The 21,297-nt window shown below is 42.9% G+C and overlaps 1 protein-coding gene across 5 annotated transcripts in view; it reads left to right on the plus strand.

Annotated features, from left to right (window-relative positions):
- CRACDL (CRACD like) overlaps positions 1–21,297 on the plus strand; it is a 65,874-nt gene that overhangs the window by 34,063 nt on the left and 10,514 nt on the right. For all 5 annotated transcript variants that reach the window (XM_088668633.1, XM_088668637.1, XM_035115559.3 and 2 more), the window contains exons 4-8: positions 3,183–3,318; positions 4,898–5,059; positions 5,736–5,804; positions 9,457–9,684; positions 12,302–13,946. In XM_088668633.1, the coding sequence (XP_088524759.1) occupies positions 3,183–3,318; positions 4,898–5,059; positions 5,736–5,804; positions 9,457–9,684; positions 12,302–13,946 (2,240 nt within the window). The remainder of the gene's footprint in view (positions 1–3,182; positions 3,319–4,897; positions 5,060–5,735; positions 5,805–9,456; positions 9,685–12,301; positions 13,947–21,297) is intronic.

Here is a 21,297-nt window from a genome sequence, read left to right on the forward strand (position 1 = left end):
TATTCAGGACAGACAAAAAGAAGTACTGCTTTGCGCTGGCCATAGGTGACCTTCCACAAGATGTCGCAATGGTCACTAACCTGGGTGGTTTTAAAAGAGGAATTGATTATTGTTGGCTTCTAGTCACGGTGACTGGATTATCTCTTGCATCAAAGAATACTGCCTCCAAATACTAGTTGCAGGAAAAGTGCTATTGATGACCGTATTCTGCTTGTGAGTTCCCTATACGCATCTGGTTGGGCAGTTTGGGAACAGAAGGCTGGGCTAGATAGGCATTGGCATTGACCCAGCAGGGGTTTCCTTATTTGCCTATGATGGGCTACAGAAATGTCTGTTTTCAAGTAAGATCGAAGGCCCAAATCATATGACCTAATACTAATAAAGAGAAGAAGAGTGCATATGAGTGGAATCCTTTGCCTGCTCCACTGAGCTGCCAGAGCCCTTGCATATGAAATTAGAGATTATAGTATTAAGGCTGGAGGTCATGATTCCCATGCATGCTGAGCCACTAGCACTGCTGTTTAGGAACTGTGCACTGCGAATAAATACCTGCAGTCCTAATGACGATTGCGTTACACAAGGCTCCCACTAGGGGCTGCCAAACCACAACATTAAAAAGCCTTGGGTAACTCTGAATGGCTTTGTTTACTGTTGGCTTGTAGGAAACCTGTGATATCCCAAAGCAGCAATATTGAAAATGCTTTCTTCTTAAATGTATGGAAAAGGCCATAATTGTATTCATTCACAAAAATCAATACTGCATTTCCAGTTTTTAAAACCTCCGAGTACTATAAAGAAGCTGTAATTAGAGTTATTAAAGTAAATTTGAAGTTATGCCCTTGGGAAGTTGAGACTAGCAAAATGTCTTAGAGAGCCCCATCATTCCTAGGACATTGCTGCATTTTGTGAAAACTGAAATTCAAAGCCAGTGTGGAAGTTTCATCTCAGGTGAGGCCCAAGGAGTTTTGCTAAGCCAAGCAAAACATTCCAGGATGCATGTCCTGGAGAATTTTCTGTGCAAATTCTTTGCATTTCGGAGAAGGCATTCTTTCTTTGATTAAGCTGCTCTCCAATGATCTCAAATACACTGAACTTGCACGGTTTTTTTTTCTTCCTTATATAGCAGATCTTCATTTTCCACCTATTGTTTCACTGAACATATTTTTAGCCGTCATTGAGAGAAAAGTGACTGTTCCTGTACCCATTTATATTTTCTGTCCATCCGTTTCAATAGCATCTTCATTTAATGTAGGAGCATTTAATCTAGTTCTTAATTTTGAGGAACCTTAACACAAATCAGTTTATGTCCTCAGCAAAAGGATAGAGATAAGTGCTTGGTTGTCTTTTGGGCGTTATCCTGGGCAGCATTGCATATAGACAAATTGCTGCCCAGTTCTTTTATCTTCTACCTGTGTGGAACATATACTCATTAAAGAGCAAGACCTTGCTGCTGGTGTTGCGTATTTAGCAGATTAATTGCGCTGCAGAAAGCATGATGGGGAGGCCACATGTTCAGGAAACAATGAAGAAATGCAGAAATATCTTTTGCTTAGCTTTAATTACAAGAACAAAAACTCCTCTTACATTAAATTACATTACATCTATAAGTATGACCCATCCATCAACCCATTCATCAGCGTACTGAGAGAGGTACATGCTGCTCTTTATATACTATACCCAATTGCTGACACAGCTTAATTCACAACTTAACAGAACCTGCTGTGGGACGCGGGTGGCGCTGTGGTCTAAACCACAGAGCCTAAGGCTTGCCGATCAGAAGGTCGGTTCGAATCCCCGCGACGGTGTGAGCTCCTGTTGCTTGGTCCTAGCTCCTGCCAACCTAGCAGTTCAAAAGCACATCAGAGTGCATGTAGATGATTAGGTACCACTCCAGCGGGAAGGTAAATGGCGTTTCCGTGTGCTGCTCTGGTTCACCAGAAGCGGCTTAGCCATGCTGGTCACATGACCTGGAAGCTGTCTGCAGACAAATGCTGGCTCCCTCGGCCATTAAAGCGAGATGAGCACCGCAACCCCAGAGTCGTCCGTGACTGGACTTAACGGTCAGGGGTCCCTTTACCTTTAACAGTACCTGCTTTACTGCTTCACAGCTGTAAAACTAGGTCATGATATTTACTCTGTCCTTTAAAGAGATACACATCTTGTGAAAAAATAATGAACCTTAATATTTAAAGAAACCATTCAACAGCTGATGTTCTGAGTGTCCTTGCAAAAGACTTCTAAGGAAAATTACATGTGTGCTACGCTTTTCTAATCATTCTATCAGTGCAAACATTTCAGCTTGCTGGTGGGACTGATCCTCACTCTCCTCCCCTGGCATGCTGTTCTCCTAACCCCTGCAAGCCTATTTCAGGAACATGTGGGGGGGGGAACCTCAATGTACAAGTGGAAGTCCTTGTGTAGGGCTTCTGCAGATAGGAGTCATCCCACCCCCCAATTTCCCTGCAACAGATGTGATTGCTAAGTGGGAAGACATTTATGTCACGTAAAAAATGATCACTTGCAAAGCAGAGGCTATGAGGAATGAAAATCAGCAGCATAATCTCAGACGCTACAAAACTTCTGAATGGGCTTGGCTGTAAGAAGGAAGGAAGTGATGACAATACTGAGCTAGATGGACCAATGGCCTGACTTGATATAAGGAGGTTTCCTATGTACCTAACTACTAAGGAAGGATGGCAATGTGTGTCCTGTGTCTCAAGCACAAGAAGGCTTGACTATATGGTACCTATACAATGAACTCTAGTAGGGACATTACTTCCTGAAACAGTTGCAGACCATAATTGGATATTTGCACCCAGAATCCCTTGCAGTGCCGCAAGTTAGATTGGATTTCAAGTCTGGGTTTTCCTGTTGTTTTACAGGCATCTGCAGTGAATGAATGCAGAGTTATTCTCCAGTATTTTTGCTGCTAAAGGTCCTAGGTCACACCTCTTGGGTTTGTCCCACTGCATTTGCATCCCTTCCCAGCTGGTTTTCAAAAGGAATTGATGTCCCTATCTGATTGTGGGATATATTTGCAGCTGGGCAGTTTTTCTTTGGCTGCTCTTCTTAGGCTGTTTGTTAACACTGCTACTTGATTTAACATATGGAATATGCTTCATTTTTTAAAGGCTATTTTATGAAGGTTAAACATTGACGCACATACATCTGTATTCTCCTAGGATGCATGAAGGTATTATGGGAAGCAGAGCCTTGTCTCATGAGAGCATTTTCATTTCTGAGCCTGCACAAGAACCAACTAGACCAATCCGAGTATTTTCTCAGGAAAATGTTTCCGATCGGATTAGGGCTTTGCAGGTAATGTGAAATGTATCCTATAATGTTGACTCTCTTCTCTCTCTCTTTCTCTCTCTCTCTCTACCTTCCCCCCGCCAGCAGTTCTAACTATAACTCTGGATTTGCTTCCGTATGATAGTAACATACATTTACATTAAATATTCTCAATAGAATAAGAATAAGAGTTTGGATTTGATATCCCACTTTATCACTACCCTAAGGAGTCTCAAAGCGGCTAACATTCTCCTTTCCCTTCCTCCCTCACAACAAACACTCTGTGAGGTGAGTGGGGCTGAGAGACTTCAGAGAAGTGTGACTAGCCGAAGGTCACCCAGCAGCTGCATGTGGAGGAGCGGGGAATCGAACCCGGTTCCCCAGATTACGAGTCTACCACTCTTAACCACTACACCACACTGGCTCTATTCTAAATCAAGGATGGGAAACTAAACCACTTCCGCGCATGCGTCGGAGGTGGGGTTGTGGGCGTCACGACCCGACCATGCACGCAGGGGCTGAGAGCTCAGACCCTGAGCGATTGGGGTTCCCACCCGCATCATGAGAGGGTCGGCCAATCCTGTCGACCGGGGGGGGCGTGTCCTGCTTCCTTTAAGCAGCCAAAGGGTGGGAACCCGCCCTCTTTCACCCCACTCACCAGTTGCATCTATCTGATGTGTTGTGTCTTTATTCTCATGGGGAAGGGAGGGACATTGCCTTTGGGAGTGGTTGGGGGCATCCTCTTTTCTCTCTCCCCTGCCCCATATTTCCCCGTAATAATATCCTGCACAGAGTTCACATCATAAAAGGGGAATATAACAATTTAACCTACATTCAAAAATCCACATTACTGTAATACTATTATCAAACAAACCTAATTATTTGGTTGTAGATTTTTGAATATTTTTTTATTCACAACTACCGTTTGCCGCTTCTTGCTTTTTATTCGAACAAACAAATAAAACATTAAGATAAAGTAAAAATTTAAAAAGTCGCAAGAGTTTATGACCTTTTGCATATATATATATATATATATATATATATATATATATATATATATATATACACACACACACACACATACATACATACATATGGGCCCCAGGTGGCGCTGTGGTTAAACCACTGAGGCTAGGGCTTGCTGATCAGAAGGTTGGCGGTTCGAATCCCTGTGACGGGGTGAGCTCCCGTTGCTTGGTCCCAGCTCCTGCCAACCTAGCAGTTCGAAAGCACGTCAAAATGCAAGTAGATAAATAGGAACCGCTACAGCGGGAAGGTAAACGGCGTTTCCATGTGCTGCTCTGGTTTGCCAGAAGCGGCTTTGTCATGCTGGCCACATGACCTGGAAGCTATACGCCGGCTCCCTCGGCCAATAATGCGAGATGAGCGTGCAACCCCAGAGTCGGTCACGACTGGACCTAATGGTCAGGGGTCCCTTTACCTTATATATCCCTATGTTAGTGATTTGCTATTAGAACTTCTGGCTGGCTCATTTCTTCCATACAAGCAGATGCCTGTTCATGTGGACAAAAATAAGTATTGCATGATCCAGCCATTCACTAGTGGAGAAAATACATTGAATCATGCTTGAAATTTGTCCTTGTAGATGAAACTCCAACAGAATTGGAAATTAAGGGCCTCGTCTCCATTTGGAACATCTTCAAAAAGAGTGGATGATACTGGGATGAGTTCAGAAGATGATGGATTACCTAGAAGTCCACCAGAAACATCTTTACTGCAGGAAATGTTAAATTCCAGTACAGCAAAGGTAGGATGTCAAGCATGCAATTTGCAGAATATTATTTTGAACGTAGTCATTTGTTTCACTTTGCCTTACTGGTTGAAATTGCCTTGCAATAACCTGCGCACCACAGTCATCCTGATAAAAGAAGCATTTGTAACAAAGATAGATAACCAAGTGTTTGGAAACATTACACAGCACCTGGTATTGTCAAGGGCAAGTTGTTTTGAAGAGGGGGGGAAAGTGCATAGGTAGAATTGAATGGAAGGACCAGAAGGTTTAAACAACATAATGAGTATTTTGGAGATATCTTTATTTATTGCAACATATTCTTCTAGAAACGTTTTGGTCTTCTTCTCTCTCTCTTTTTTTTTACTACAACAGTGGCAGAAGAATTGCAAAAATTATCAAGATAGAAAGATGTTGACTGATCTTAGCCTTTGTCTCTTCCCCTTCCCACCCTCGTAGAAACATACTAATGTCATCACCTTTCCATTAAAATGAAAACACAAAACACCTCCCGCCATCTTTATATTTTTCAGGATTCCTACTAATTCTTAAAACTGCATAGATCTCTTCTTGCTACTTATATTTTCTCTAGTCTGTTTTGTGGTTTGTAAAGCACGTAACCTGTGTGTGTGTCTCTGTGTCTCATCTCATTTTGTCATCTATCACTGAATCTTTTCCTCATTCCACCCCACAGTTCTCTGACTCGCACAAGCATCTTAGCTCTTTGAGTTTAGCTGGAACAGGCAGCGAGGAAGAAGAACAGGTAACAATAATGATTGGTGTTTAATTGTGCATGTATGTTTTTGTGTATCCAAAGCAACTGTTGGATTCCCGAACCTCTGTAGCAAGGTAGCTATCCTTTAAGGGCTAGTGGGCACACTGAAATGTTCAGAAAGTGCCCAGGGTGCCCGTCACAAAATGGCTGCCTTGGTGGTGTGGCATAATACAAAATGGCTACCATACCTATAAGAACAGAAAAACAGATGGTTCTGCAGAATGATGTGATCATGCTCCCCCATCAATGAGTGGGAAATGTACATACATCAGCCACTGCTGGACTCACTCACTGAGAAAAGCTATTTGCTTGTCTCCTCAGTTCAGAATGGAAAGGAAGGTGGTTGTCAAATCCTGGCATCTGGTGAAATGAGAGCATGTTTAAAGAGTTGTGTTCAGTCACACATTGTGGATTCTTTAGATACCTTTTGTGGGTGCCATTGAAAATACTGGCAGGCACATGGAGTAGTGGGTTGAATCATTCTTCTCTTAAGAGGTATTAATGAAGGATATTCATTTACCTTATGCATAACAGTTTCGACAACTGCATTATGGATATTGGAAAGTTAAGAAAGTTTCATTTCATTGATTTTCATACTTCTGGTTTTCAAGCACCATTGAATTCAGCCTCCAGGAAGAGATTGAATTGGGCAGGAAGTTGATCAGATACTACTTTTCAGTACAAAAGCAAGTCAATGCAGGGGAGTCTTAGGCTCTCGGACACCCTCCTGCTGACTTGTCTTCAAATTTTACATTTGAACAGATCTAAACAGCAGTTAAGCAGCGTGCACAAGGTCATGTGTTTGCTTGTGCAGAACAAGAGTCCCCTTATTCCTTTCTTAACTGTTCAGGTGCTGTTCTTAGATCACATCCACACATTTAACACACAACTAAACACATGGCTTCTTCCCCCAAATAATCCTGGGAACTGTACTTTGTCAAGGGTGCTGGGAATGGTTCTGTGAGGGGTGAACTACAGTTCCCATAATTCTTTGGGGAAAAGCCATGTGCTCTAAATGTATGGCGTGGTTGTAACCCTAGTTATGGAGCCAAGTTGATCCATTGCTGATTATGACTGTTGGTTTTTGTGCCTGGGAGTCTTGGATTTTCATCAGTCCCTCATTCAGCATGAGCAAGGATAATTGGAGCCCGTGTTCCTACCCACAAACCTGCGATCTTTGAGTAGGAGTTGATAGGCGCCCTTCAATCAGCAACACACATAGCCAGCAGATTGAAGAGCATTTTAGCAGCCCCTTGAAGAGTTCCATTTACTCACTGAGCTGAAGAAGAGCCAGAGACATCAAGGCACCTAAGAGCTGGAGGGGAGAGTGCAAAGTAGTGAGAGGTGTTTTGTTTCTTTCTGGAGACGAGGAAAAAAGGAAATTAAAACACATCAAGAAAAGGTCGTTTAGAAATTAAGTTATTTTTCAAAGTGGCTTCCGAGGATAACACTTAGTAGCATTCTCCCTCGCTGCTCCTTATTCATCCTGAAGAGCATTGGTCCAGGATGCTACGTTTGCGAATCTGAACTTCAAACCTGCTTTGACCATAGGGCAGTAAACAAACCATTTGTGCTAGTTTCCAAATAGGGGCATTGCAAAAGAGGATGAGCTTCACAGGGACATAACTGTGGATATTTTCACCCATGCAAGTGAAGTACATCACTCTGCAGACCAAGTTTCTGTAACACCTCCAATGTAGCTATTTTCAGTAGGGGTTGTTTACCCAATAATCAGTGGGGATTTGCCATGATATGTAATACTGAGTGTTGCATATGCTTATATGAGTCAACCCACCGGCAGAAGATAAGGCTAGAGCAGTTGAAATGATAAGTAGGTGCTGATTGGAAAGTGGCCCAGAAATGCATTAGTCCCTCCTGCTGTTGAGGCCTGATGGCTCATCTTGACTGCTTCCTTCTCCCTAATTTGCACAGTACCTCAGTGCTTTAAAATCTCTTGCAGGAGCATGTTGTATGTGTGAAATGTGTTTATATATAATAGAACATGCATCTCTCTTCATCTGTGCATGATTATGCACAGTAAGACAACCTTGGGATGTTTCTAAGGGTTCCAAAGGGAATACAAAATGTAAAAGACAGAAATGTTGGACAGCTTGCTCAAACGATTCCAGTTCTATACTCTTCTGTACTGCTGGAAGAGACCTGAAAGTCCTGAGTGGAAAAAAGATTAAAACTGACATGCAACTGACATTGTATCCCTCTGTTATGCTGCAAGGAGAAAGGAGAGAATAAAGTTTACCAAGCCAGAGAGGCGCATGAGTAAAGAAAGGCCACCTTGCATTTTATCTTTTGCAAACAGAAAATAATTTGAAATGAGTTCATAAGGGAGGGGGGAATACTGTGCCTCTCGTCTCTGATCCTGCTTTTCCTAAAGGGAGACATTGGTTTTAATAACAATAAGAATTTATTATTTGTACCCCTCCCATCTGACTGGCTTGCCCCAGCCACTCTGGGTGGCTTCCAGCTTATATAAAAACATAGTAAAACATTAAACCAGGCACCCCCAAACTTTGGCCCTCCAGATGTTTTGGACTACAATTCCCATCATCCCTGACCACTGGCCCTGTTAGCTAGGGATCATGGGAGTTGTAGGCCAAAACATCTGGAGGGCCGCAGTTTGGGGATGCCTGCATTAAACCTCAAGCTTGGGGAGTCGCATAACTACATCATGCAGTTTAAAACATTTCTCATCTTCAAAGAATCCTACGAACTTTCGTTTACATCTCATAGAGCTACAATTCCCAGCACCCTTTACAAATTACAATTCCCAGGATTCTGGGGGGCAGAGGAATGTTCTTTAAGGGGATGACGTGTACAGAGCCCTAGGTTTATAGAGGCATTTGTTTCTGTATAATAGGCTTTAGTGTAGGACAAGTGGAACCGAGTACAGAATAATACAGTACAGTGTGGAATGCTCCAATTCCATTCCAACTCCAGTTTTCTTTCTTTTTTTCATCTTCTTCACCCAACAATCAGTTTGCATTCTGTGCCCATCGAGCACAATCAGAACTTGTCCTCCTTGGGATTCCCCCTTCTGAAATGATTTTGCACTTGACATCTCCTCCTTGTTTGTGGATGGCGCCACTCAAGCCTATATGCTTTTTAGCATATAGGATCGCATGGTCTGAAGGGACTTGATGACAACTCTGCTGAAGCTAAGCAAGTCTGGGTCTCTTTGGTCCCAAGATGGAAGACTCTGTGGAAGCCCAGTGTGTGCTTCCATGGAAGAAAGGCAGGATATTAATTCCACAGTCAACAATTCAGAAGCACTGGGGGTGGAACTTGGAGCAGAAGCTGGAGTGTCAGTATAAGTGCTCTTCCTTTTTTGTTGTTGATTGAAATGAGATGGCAGTAGTATTGATAATGCCTCTATTAAATCTGTACACTGCATTATAGTCCCAGCAGTGTTGGCAGCCTTATGTATTCATTGCAGTTTACATCACTTCCCTATGTGCTACAGTATTCTAGAGAGCGATTCCAACACTGATTAAATGTGTATTTAAAAATTCCTTAGAAACTTTCAAGTTTTGTTGTATGTTTAAATTGTGCTCTTTTTTATATATATATAAAAAATCTGATTCTTCCCCTCCCTCCTTTCTGTCATTTTGGGCTTCCGCTTTAGGTCACACCAAGTCCTTTGAGATCCTCTTCTGTGGAAAGCCAGCTATTCCCCAGGCAGCCAAGTGCTAAAATTATATCTCTGCAGACATCTGACTGCAATCTCTCTCCTCCTGCTGATTTCGATACTCCAGCCGAGTTTTCTTCTTGCTTGGATAATTCAGCTGCTAAGCACAAGCTTTTAGTGAAACCACGGAACCAAAGATCCAGTAGAACAAGACGACCCGCTTCGGTAATAAACCAAAAAAGAGTGATACATTTAAAAACATATGTTCTTTGTCCCCATTGCTATGCTTCCTTATCAGTCATGCTTGATGAGAACTGCATGTGTGCATATTTAATTCCCCTGAGAACATGGGACAACTGGATAGTAGAACCAGTTTTAGCAACAATAACAAAGGAAGTGGAGAGAATATGTCCATGCCTGAATGTTCTGTTCCAAACATAAAGAAGAGTCCTGCTGGATTAGGCTTAAGGCTCATGTAGCATCTTGTTGTCACAGTGACAATCAGATGCTTATGGGAAGCCCAAGAGCAGGATTTCATGGTAGCAGCTCCCTCCCTAATTGTGTTCCCCCGAAACACATATTCAGGAACATACCACTGTAGTTTCTGGACTGAAACATTCCTGGAGAGAAAGGGAGAGGGTTTTGTCAACATGTTTGATGAAACTCTCTCTTGGATTATCTTTTTATCTGGCTTATCTCACTTGGACCCATCATTCTGTTGCTTGAACTTTGTAGCTTATCTCTTCCCAGTGACTCGGACCAAGATGATTAAAAAAAAGAGAGACAAGCTAAAACATGCTGGAATCGTAAAATGCAAGACTCTTCAGTCGATAAATTTTTTAGCCCACAAAGGCTAGGCAAAATGTAGGAGATGCTCAGGTTGGATCAAAGGGACCCACTTTTAAAAGTTGCCTTTCCTCTTATCGCCTCTTCGTGAGTCCAGAATTATTTATTGTAGCTGGAAATTATACCTACTGGGTCACTTTTTATAAAAAGAGTGAATGCTGGCATTCATTCTAAATGTGGAACACACACATTTCCTGCCTTGGCAGCAGGTACTTCAAGAGTGTAGTGAATGTGTGAAGCCACTTACACCGTACTTACGGTGTAACCAAGGTTCTACATTGAAGGGCAAGAGCCCTACATATATAGAGCAGGCTTCCTGCTACAAACACGCTCCTGGCTTTGCTGTTCCCTGCACACAGGTGTAAATCACATGAAGAGGAGCTCCTGAATAGGGCTAGACATAACAAATTGAAAACTAGTTTAATTCTCTCCCCACCCCCATTATTTTCTACTGTGACATCTCTGATATCTCTTTATATGTCAATATATCCACCAGTATATTTGGGTGCTTTTCTGTCACTATAATTTCTGGCATGGGAGCCGCTGCAGTGCAGATTCTTCTGATCCTTCTTGGGTCACGATTAGAAGTTTCAGGATTGTGTGTGGGAGGAGCTTATGTCATGGCCCCTCCCCTTGCCAGCATTGGCCTAATTTCTAGGAGGTAGTGGCCAGACACCATGATGTACCCCAGCAGGTAGGACTCTGTGGTTAAATGTGTTCCTTTTACAGCTCAGCCTATACATATCAACTTGGAAGTATGGTACAATGCAAGGCCACCTACTCTATAATTCTTTTCCCACCCAGGGTGGAGTGAAGGTAAATTGTAAAAAATAAGTGTGTTTCTCTCTGCTCCATTAGGCTTTCAGTATAGTTGTTAGGTCTTTTAATAGCAGATATTTTAGTTTGCTTTCTTTTGAGTCTTCTACTTCAAGCTACAAGAAAGAAGATTCCACCTAAACATTAGGAAGAACTTCCTGACAGTAAGAGCTGTTCGACAGTAGAACTTGCTGCCAAGGAGTGTGGTGGAATCTCCTTCTTTGGAGGTCTTTAAGCGGAGGCTTGACAGCCATCTGTCAGGAATGCTTTGATGGTGTTTCCTGCTTGGCAGGGGGTTGGACTGGATGGCCCTTGTGGTCTCTTCCAACTCTATGATTCTGTGATTCTACTATTTGCACTGAAATGCATGCATCTGCCCTCCTTTAAAGTGTTATTTCGTATGTGTGTATTCCCACCTCCATTTTCCCTTAAGAGTTTTTGGTGATTGCTTTTCATGGCCAGTTTGGTTTGAGAAAAATAGTAGCAGCCAGTGGCCAAAAAGTTATTGTACCTCTAGAATGCAAAGTCTTGATTTTAATCCACCCCCATCCAGACTGTCAGTTGGCTGCGGTTAAACAGACAGATAAATAATAGAACTACAGCGTGATGCATAATCTGTATTTTGTCAACCTCATCCTGTGAAGATTTATATCAAAAAAATCTCACATAAAAATAAATATCTTACGATCTTTCAGGAAGCTTTTTTCCTATTTTGAAAGAGAAAATAAAGATCAAGTGTAAAAGAGAGAGATTGTCATAGTTTATAAAAAAAAAATCCGACTGAAATTGCAGTTTCATTGATGTTTTCTTCTTATTTAATGGCAGCCCAAAACAAAACCATTTGAGGAAAGGGAAAATCATTATTAAGAACTATGAAATAATGAAACTTAAGTTCATGTATACATGTTTTCATTACTTTTGTTTGCCCCATGTATTTAGTTGTTAGAATATTTATAGCTCACTATATTCCCTTTTCCTCCTATCGCATAATGATTTTTAATGTATAGTAATAAAAGAAAATTGATGTATAGTACACTTTAAAACACTGCAGGGAGTTGTCCTATTTTTGGGGGAGCACTTGGGGGAACATTAATGAGTCTGCCATCTTGACAGCAGGTAAATAAAATAAGGTTGTGATATGCTGAACATATGATAAAAATCCTCCATTTCTTACTTGTAGAGGAACCTGTCAGAATTTCAGAATGACTTGAGCTGCACACCTGAAGAAGACAAAAATGAAAGGAATGAGATGCTGGCTGAACTAACCTGTGAAGGTGATAGTTCCAACCATAAGGAGCCAACAGAAAGCGCAGATTTAGCAAATTCAATGTATTTCCAGCAACCTGAAATGTCAAAAGGCCTTCAACATTATTTGAGTCACCAAAATGAAAAAACTCGCACTCTGCAAACCACTTCTGAATCACACACACTTCTCTGTGAAAATAAACTAGAGGGGTGCCAAAATACACAAGAAATATCACACACTGTATTGTCATCGTTTTTTCAGAAGAAAGAAGATACAGTTGCCCTAAATCTTACTGCAAACCAAGAATCACAAAGGGAGAGAGAGCACTCTGAAACACTAAAGATTTCCCCTTGCAGTTTTTTAAATAGCACATCACATAGTATTTTAAACCAGGAAAATAAACAGACTTATGGTGTGCAATCTAAATATGGCATGCTGTCTGATAAGAATGTCACAATCAGAGATGATGTGATCCCAACACTAGGTAGAAGAGAGAAAAATACATTCAAAGATGCTAAGGCACTTTTGGAAGATATTTCTAACAAGGGAACCATAAATGCATCTCCTACATTGCCTAGCACCACCAGTCTTTTATCAAAAAGTTCATCCCACATCACAGATTTACCATATTCTGAGAGCAATAGTATTTCGCAAACTTCTTGCACGGTTCCATCATCACAAGCAGACCTGCCTCCTCCTTTGAACCTAGAAAAAATAAAGCCAATTCTGGTGCAATCTGTATCCAATAAAGAAAACAGTCACCCAGCAATACCTGCTATGTTGATTTTAGGAGGGAAAGAATCCATTGATCAAAGCACTGCAAGAAAATTCTCTGTCTCGTCAGCTTGGGGAAGGTCAAGGACTAGCAGCTTGAACATGAAAGACACTTTAGTGTATGAAGATCCACCAACCACTCAGATCTTGCAGGCTAAAATTAAAAACTCTTCAAGAAACGAGAAGGTAAAAGAGGATACAGAGGTTAACTCCTGCCAAGAGAGAAAAGGCTGCACTAGCAAGTTGGCCCCCTCATCAGAGCTGGAATCAGAAACCGCTGGGAGATCATCAGACAGAGTGGAAGCTAGCCCTCCGCCCCAGGTCGTGGCTTCAAAACCAGTGCTGAGTAACTTTCCCACTGCTCTTCCACAACAATCAAGTACGGTTGAGTTAAGTTGTGCAGAAAAAAATCCCTTCCAAGTCAAGCTTAGATCCACATCTTTATCACTGAAATATAGAAACAGCTCTTTGCAGGAATCAAAGGAGGCTAAAAGATACAGTGCAGAGTTTAATGTGGAAAAAGAGGGACTACCTTTGACATTCCTAAAAGGTGAAAAAGCAGAGGCTAAAAAACCAACTGATGTAAATACCACTAGCTTTTTAACTGAAAGCCTCAAAGCTAAATCAAAGGCCTCTGAACAGGGTAGCACAAAACCTCCATTGCCAAGGAAACCTATTTTGCAACACTACTTTATTGCTGGCACTAGCACAAACATAGAAAAGCAGGAAAAAGTAACCAAATATCCTGAGTTGAAAAATGAAGGCAAAGATTTGGAGACGAAACCAAGCCCCTCCGAAGTGCCTGGTAAGAATGCTCTTTCTTGAGATTGTGGTGTGCCTAAAGCAGGGGTGGGTAACTGGATCACTGTGTTTGCCCAAAACGGTCTCAAGCCCATTTTAGAGGCTTGCCAGGTCTGATTAGGAACTCCAGGTCAGAAGTTTCACACCCCTGCCCTGAATATATTTAAACTGCAATATCTTTTTAAAAAATTACTGCAAAATCACTTTTACAGCGACAAAACAAACCGTAAAGTAACCATGCATTTTTAACAGGGTACCCGGAAAGGATAAATTTCCTACAGTTCCATCAGCTGTCTGCAAAGCTCAGTAGTTTTATACTGTTATCATTAATACATGCATTAGTATGTACACTGTGTTGTTTGTTATGTTTCTGTGTTGTAAACTACCCTTTGGGCTTTTCACAAAGGGAGGTATATAAATTTCTTATATACCTGTTTTGGTGGGGAGAGACCTGACCAGCCGCAGCAAAGCCCCAATGCACCTCCAGCTCACAAGGAGACTCGCCCTGGAGCCGAAAGGGGACATCCTCTACAGCAGGCATGTCAAACTTGCGGCCCTCCAGATGTTTTGGACTACAATTCCCATCTTCCCCAACCACTCTGGTCCTGCTAGCTAGGGATCATGGGAGTTGTACGCCAAAACATCTGGAGGGCCGCATGTTTGACATGCCTGCTCTACAGGCTCAGGAGAGGGTCTCCTCATGAGTCGGATGTGCAGCAGGGTTTTGCTGAGGCTCTTCAGCCTCCCAGCTAACTGCTGACATGTTGGTAAAGCTGTGCCTCAGCTGAGCAAGCCCCCTGAGCAGGTGCAGTTGAGCTCTGGGATGGGTCTTCTGCGGGAGGTGTATCCTGGCACCTTTTTCTCTAGGGGAAAAAAAAGCACTGATTTCACTTGTGAGAAAAATGGAGCAGCCTATGTCTGATATAGGTATGCCAGTACTCCAGTTTTTCTGTTTATTAGTATTTTTATAACCTTGAGACTAACTAGCAGGTTTCTTGTTTATATAGCTCCATTAATTTGCGTCATACTTTACAAGGTGGAGTTGGACAAATGGGAGAGAACAGATGGAGAACAGGCATATAGGAGGGAGGAGACACTTGGGTAGCCAGGGATTAACTTGAATTAATGTTGCCCCATAGGGGACACAGGTAGCGCTGTGGGTTAAACCACTGAGCCTAGGGCTTGCCGGTCAGAAGGTCGGCGGTTTGAATCCCTGCGACGGGGTGAGCTCCCGTTGCTCGGTTCCAGCTCCTGCCAACCTAGCAGTTCGAAAGCACGTCAAAGTGCAAGTAGATAAATAGGTACCACTACAGCAGGAAGGTAAACAGCATTTCCATATGCTGCTCTGGTTTGCTAGAAGCGGCTTTCTCATGCTGGCCACATGACTTGGAAGCTGTACGCCGGCTCCCTCAGCCAATAATGCGAGATGAGCGCCGCAACCCCAGAGTCGGTCACGACTGGACCTAATGGCCAGGGGTTCCTTTACCTTTATCATTGCCCTAGCAAGGAACAAGCTGAAACAGAGCCCCTATATAGCAATAGTAGAGGCAGTAAAAGGTAAAGGTAAAAGACCCCTGGACAGTTAAGTCCAGTCAAAGGCGACTATGGGATTGTGGTGCTCATCTTGCTTTCAGGCCAAGGGAGGTGGTATTTGTCTGCAGACAGCTTTCCGGGTCATGTGGCCAGCATGACTAAACCGCTTCTGGTGCAATGGAACACTGACAGAAACCAGAGCGCATGGAAACGCCATTCACCTTCCCACTGCAGCGGTACCTATTTATCTACTTGCACTGGCATGCTTTCGAACTACTAGGTTGGCAGGAGCTGGAACAGAGCAATGGGAGCTCACCGCCGACCTTCTGATCGGCAAGCCCAAGAACAGGCACCCCCAAACTTCAGCCCTCCAGATGTTTTGGACTACAATTCCCATCTTCTCCGACCACTGGTCCTCTTAGCTAGGGATCATGGGAGTTGTAGGCCAAAACATCTGGAGGGCCGCAGTTTGGGAGTGCCTGCCCAAGAAGCTCAGTGGTTTAGAAAACTGTGCCACCTGCATCCCAGTAGAAGCAGTAGCATCAGGTTAAGCCTAATTGAAGTCATCTTATTTTACTTGTTATTTTGTATTATATTTACTGTTTTTAATTAGGTTTTGTAATTTTGGATTATGCGGAATGCTTTACCTGAGTGGATGTAGCAACCGAGTAATTTCGTTGTTCCCGCAATGACAATAAAGATATCTTATCTTAATTGTTATCACCACCTGGGCTGCGAAATGCTCTTCGCCTTAAATTGCCTAGTTGTCTTCAGTAATCTCCTGCAATGGAGGAGTGGAGGAGCCTCAGGTCTTTCGAAGTCTTCTTTCAAGGTGTCCACTGAGTTAGAGGAAAGCAGTGCCACATCTTCAGGTTGGGCAGGGGACAGCGGAACTGGCCCAGGAGGTTTATCTAAGAGCACTTATTGGGCTGCCTTTGCTTGTCCTTCCCCTCCTGCTTCAGAGTGCCCACCCTCAATCTCTTAAGATGAGAAATCCAACTCCAGCACCATGACATTATCTTACCAACCATGGTAACTCTCACTGGCAGTACCCCCTTTTTTAGATGTTCCTTAGCATGGACAGTACCGGTATTTCTTTAAGCTTATTTCTGCAAAGCCTTTCTGGAAACGGTTCATGTGTCTTGCCTTTCAGACCATTGCTCTATTTAATGAGATCCCAAATTCAGTCTCTATGTTGGGGAATCTTTATTTCCCATTTCTCCAAACTTAAATTTTGTTCCCTGCATGCCAGTGGTCAGGAATGATAGAATTTGCAGCGCAACAACGTTGGGGTGGCTACAGGTTCAGCCAACCCTGTTTGAGATTAATCATGGTACTGTCTCACTGTCACAAGACCAGTTTTATAAAAAGGCAGTTTTGTACTGATGTCATTACACTTCGTAACTGAGACTCTAATAAGGGCTCATAGATGAGGTGGAAAATCCATTTGACTTTTCAAGCATTCGCAAATCTGGTGTGCCCCATATCTATCTGCCCATCTAGCTGTAACAGTGTTGCTCTGTTTGTGCATTTGAAGATGTACCGAGTGCCAGCTGGCAACAGCCCTACAAACCAGAATTTCCTACATTTCAGTGGTCTGGAGGGATATGTAACTAATACTGTGAAAACTCTGTATGAGTAAAACTGTTCACACACTGATTTTATAATGTTTCTTTAACTTCCCTTGATGAAATATGTTTTGATTTGCAATTGTAAGCTGTCATCTTGTAAAAGGAATAAGTAATTATTATTATTATTTTTTACCTCAAGGTTAACTCCAAAGGGTCTTATAACCTCAGTGTGTGCTGCATTGTGACCATATATTTTGTAGTGCTTGGGCATTACCTGTAGGCTAAAGACTGATTCTCAAGATGAATAGTGTTGCAAGATGCTCATTTATGCTCGCTCAGTAGATCATGAGGCGCTTAATCTCATGGTCATGGGTTCAGGCCCCATGTTGGGCAAAAGATTCCTGCATTGCAGGGGGTTGGACTAGATGACACTTGGGGTCCCTTACAACTCTTCCAATTCTATGATTCTATAACGTTTAGCGTATATATGCTGCTTTAGTGGTGCAAATGGGTCATAAATATGTCTTTAACTCCGGTGCCTCTTTACTTGAGTGACAGTGCTGGAAATGGATAGACTTCACATGCAATAGATGCCATAGTTTTCCAAACCAGACTTTCCCCAACCTTTGGAGAAGATACATTTCTACCTGATGTGTTGGTGGAGAGAATGGTACCTACATTACCTGAGAAAGCCCCAGTAGAGCCTGGATTGACAGTGATGCCACTTGAATGGGAAGTTCTGGTTAATGGGGCAGGAGCAAACGTCAACCAGGTGCAAACTGGAGTGGCGACTGCACCTTATTAATTATTATTATACTTTATATACTGCCCTATACCCACAGGTCTCAGGGTGGTTCACAGGATAAAATCACAATATAAAAACACAAAATGCACAATCAAAATAAGAACAACCCAATAACCCCACCCAAATCATCAGAAAGGGAAAATAGCATTTTAAATACACAATATATGTAATAAAACCTATAAAAATAAGCACCCATCAAGTATCATCAAGGAGTAGATCAATAGATCAATTTAACTTTCTTTCAAACCAAAACAGTGGTCGTCGTCCCCCAATTGTAACCATTCATAGAAGCTCTTTGATCCAGTGGAGGCTTCCATGAAGGGGCACCTGGCGATTAAATAGGGACCCAATCCAGGAGAAGGACCAGTTCAAGTTCCACCTTTCCCCACCCACACAATCTTTGTGTGCAGCTTACCAACCATCTTGTGTGTTTTGGACTGTTTAAGCAACCAGGAATTTTCCACAGACCTTTGACTTTAGTTTCAGAAGATTTGGAATATTGGCTAGGTAAAAGTAAAGGGACCCCTGACCATTAGGTCCAGTCGTGACCGACTCTGGGGTTGCACGCTCATCTCGCATTATTGGCCGAGGGAGCCGGCGTATAGCTACCAGGCCATGTGGCCAGCATGACAAAGCCACTTCTGGCGAACCAGAGCAGCACACGGAAACACCGTTTACCTTCCCACTGTAGCGGTTCCTATTTATCTACTTGCATTTTGACGTGCTTTCGAACTGCTAGGTTGGCAGGAGCTGGGACCGAGCAACGGGAGCTCACCCCGTCACAGGGACCCGAACCGCTGACCTCCTGATCAGGAAGCCCTAGGCTCAGTGGTTTAACCCACAGCGCCACCTGGGTCCCTGGAATATTGGCTACCCCACAGCAAAATGATTGTCTGGAATGAAGGTTTGCAGTGTATCTCTACCACAGCTGACCAGACACAAAGCCAAGAACACAACATGACTGGCTGTTGATGGTCACATCCGGGTATCTTATTTCACATCCGGGTAGCGAATGGCATTATGAGCAGCACCATTGTATTGGATTACTCAGCACAAGGCTAGTAGGCTGGCTAGCTTGGGCTACTATCGGCAGTCAATACAGGCTGACAATAACATCACATTCTAGTGAGTGCCTGCATGGGAGAATACATAAACACCATTCTGATACTAGTCTCTTTATTTTTCACTCCTTTCTTCCTAATTTTTAACATTAGATTTGCCTTGTCCTCTGCTTGGATCGCAATGAGACTTCATTCATCTAAGGAAAATTGTTCTTGCACAGTCTGCTCTGAACTTACTACCACTCAGGAAGAGGGGGAAAGTGTGACTGAAAATAACCCTATCCAAACTTATTTAGCAACATGACATTTAGTAGCTCATCTGTATAAGTGAAATGCAGATGATACTGTAAACAATGGCACCATTTTTACAGTTTCTCCCCCTCAAAGCATTTGCATCCATTCCAATAATTGGGTGGTTCCCCCTCCCCCTTATTTTTTTAAAAATGTCCTTGGAATACTGCCACACAGCTTGTTTTAAAACTGAAGATTCATAGATGAATAGAACAGAATATTTTTCCAAACCCAGGTATAATATTTAAAAAGGAACCTAAGGAATACTAGCTGAAGAAATATATAGTAAGAACGATAGCAGCCTCTCCAAATATGTTTCTTTCTGTCAGTCTCTCTCTTGGGGGGGGGGAATGCACCAATGATGTAAAGCAGAAAATCTGAGTAGTGCCTCTCCCTCCCCCCAGCCCCACATGATAAAAAATAATAATACCAAGCTAGATGAACACATTGCTGCTTGCTAATGATATCCCAAAATCTTCTGCTTGAGATGAGCTGCTCTATCCTAATGGAAGGTGAATTCTGATTTATTGTGTGCAGATCTTTGTTAGTAATCCCAGAACAAGACAGACCATTTATTCAGTTTACTGCTTCTCTTTGTAGCAGTTATGGACAGAAGCAGCAATCAGACTATGTAAAGAGTTGGCTTCAGGACTCCGGGTCCCACCCTGATTTATGACATCCTCAGTGTTTTGTGTTGCCAGAGTGAGTCATAAATGCTCACTTGACTGCCACATGAATGGTTCTTATTTTTCAGCCATTCAAGGTGATCTAGCATCAGACCAAGAATAGATAACAAGCAGTTATTCTGAGTGCAGCCATTCCTGTCTGTGGTATGTGTGGCTCTCAGGCTTCTCAGAAGGTCAAACAATATTATGTTCAAACTACCTGAGATGGCAACATGGTATGCCTATGTGTTTAAACCAGGAGCTGCCTACATTGCATACAAATGTTTATTTCATTTTTCTGGTTGTTGGTTTTTTTTTTTGCATTGGACATTTTAACATTCTTGTTGGTGGCGGTCTTGTTTCTGCCTTGAATTCCTTCAATTTTAGGCTCATCTGCACTTGAGCTTGTCCCATGCCTAGAAGGCACACAGGTCTGAGCAATTTCCCACTTGCCCTGTGCTTTCTAGGCATGGATCCAAGCAGTTTTGCCTTCCCCAGGAAAACCTGCTCTTTAACGCTAAATCACAAGAAACTGCAATCGGCAAAAACTCCATTGCTGTATGATCCAACTGAGCACTAAATATTGGGTTTCCCCTGGGGAATGCAGCAGGCCAAACACAGGTGTGGACAAGCTCTTTATCCCAAATGCTGCTACTGTTTGTCATTCCAATGATAAATACTCCTTTCTCCTAACTGACTTTCCCTCTCTTCCCAACCTTCGCTTTAACCTTCTTGTACTCACTTTCAAATGTTGCAGCTTTTTTTGTCCTTAATATTTGTTCTCTTTTCTTTCTCTGTATGTTCCTCCCTGGATGCTTCAGACTACAGGTGCCAATTCTAGCCTAAGATTAGCTCCTTTCTCAACTTCTCCTCTCCCCTCCCTTCCCCCACTCCTCTCCAACCCCATTTGCCTCTTGTATTTCCCTTTCTGCTCTTGGTCACTTGAGTACCACCTCCTTGATATTTGAGGATGCAATGCTTTATAAACCCACCTGGGAGAAAGGCCAGTTGAACTCAGTGGGACTGACTTCTGAGTAGACATGTACAGGGTTGCACTGTGAACTCTCTGGCTCTATTTGCATAGCTGCCAAGTCTCCCGGTTTTTTTGCGGGAAACCCCCGTATTTTAAACTGTTTCCCGCTGGCAGCCCAGACTGGAAAAAATCCCATAAATCCCCCAGATTTCCTACCTGCCAGGGAGGCTCCATTTTGGGTCCTGGCGCCGCCCGATTTCCGGCGCCCATACATGGGTAGCGCGGCACCAGAAGAAGTTGCTTCTACACATGTCCCGACATGCGTAGAAGCGACTTCCAGTGCCGCTCCGCCCATGAATGGGCACCAAAAATCGGGCAGAGCGGCACCAGAAGTTGCTTCTATGCATGTCCGGACATGCATAGAAGCGATTTCCGGTGCTGCGCTACCCATGTATG

Source organism: Zootoca vivipara, chromosome 4 (assembly GCF_965207765.1).
Source record: "Zootoca vivipara chromosome 4, rZooViv2.hap1.1, whole genome shotgun sequence".
NCBI classification, from domain to species: domain Eukaryota; kingdom Metazoa; phylum Chordata; class Lepidosauria; order Squamata; family Lacertidae; genus Zootoca; species Zootoca vivipara.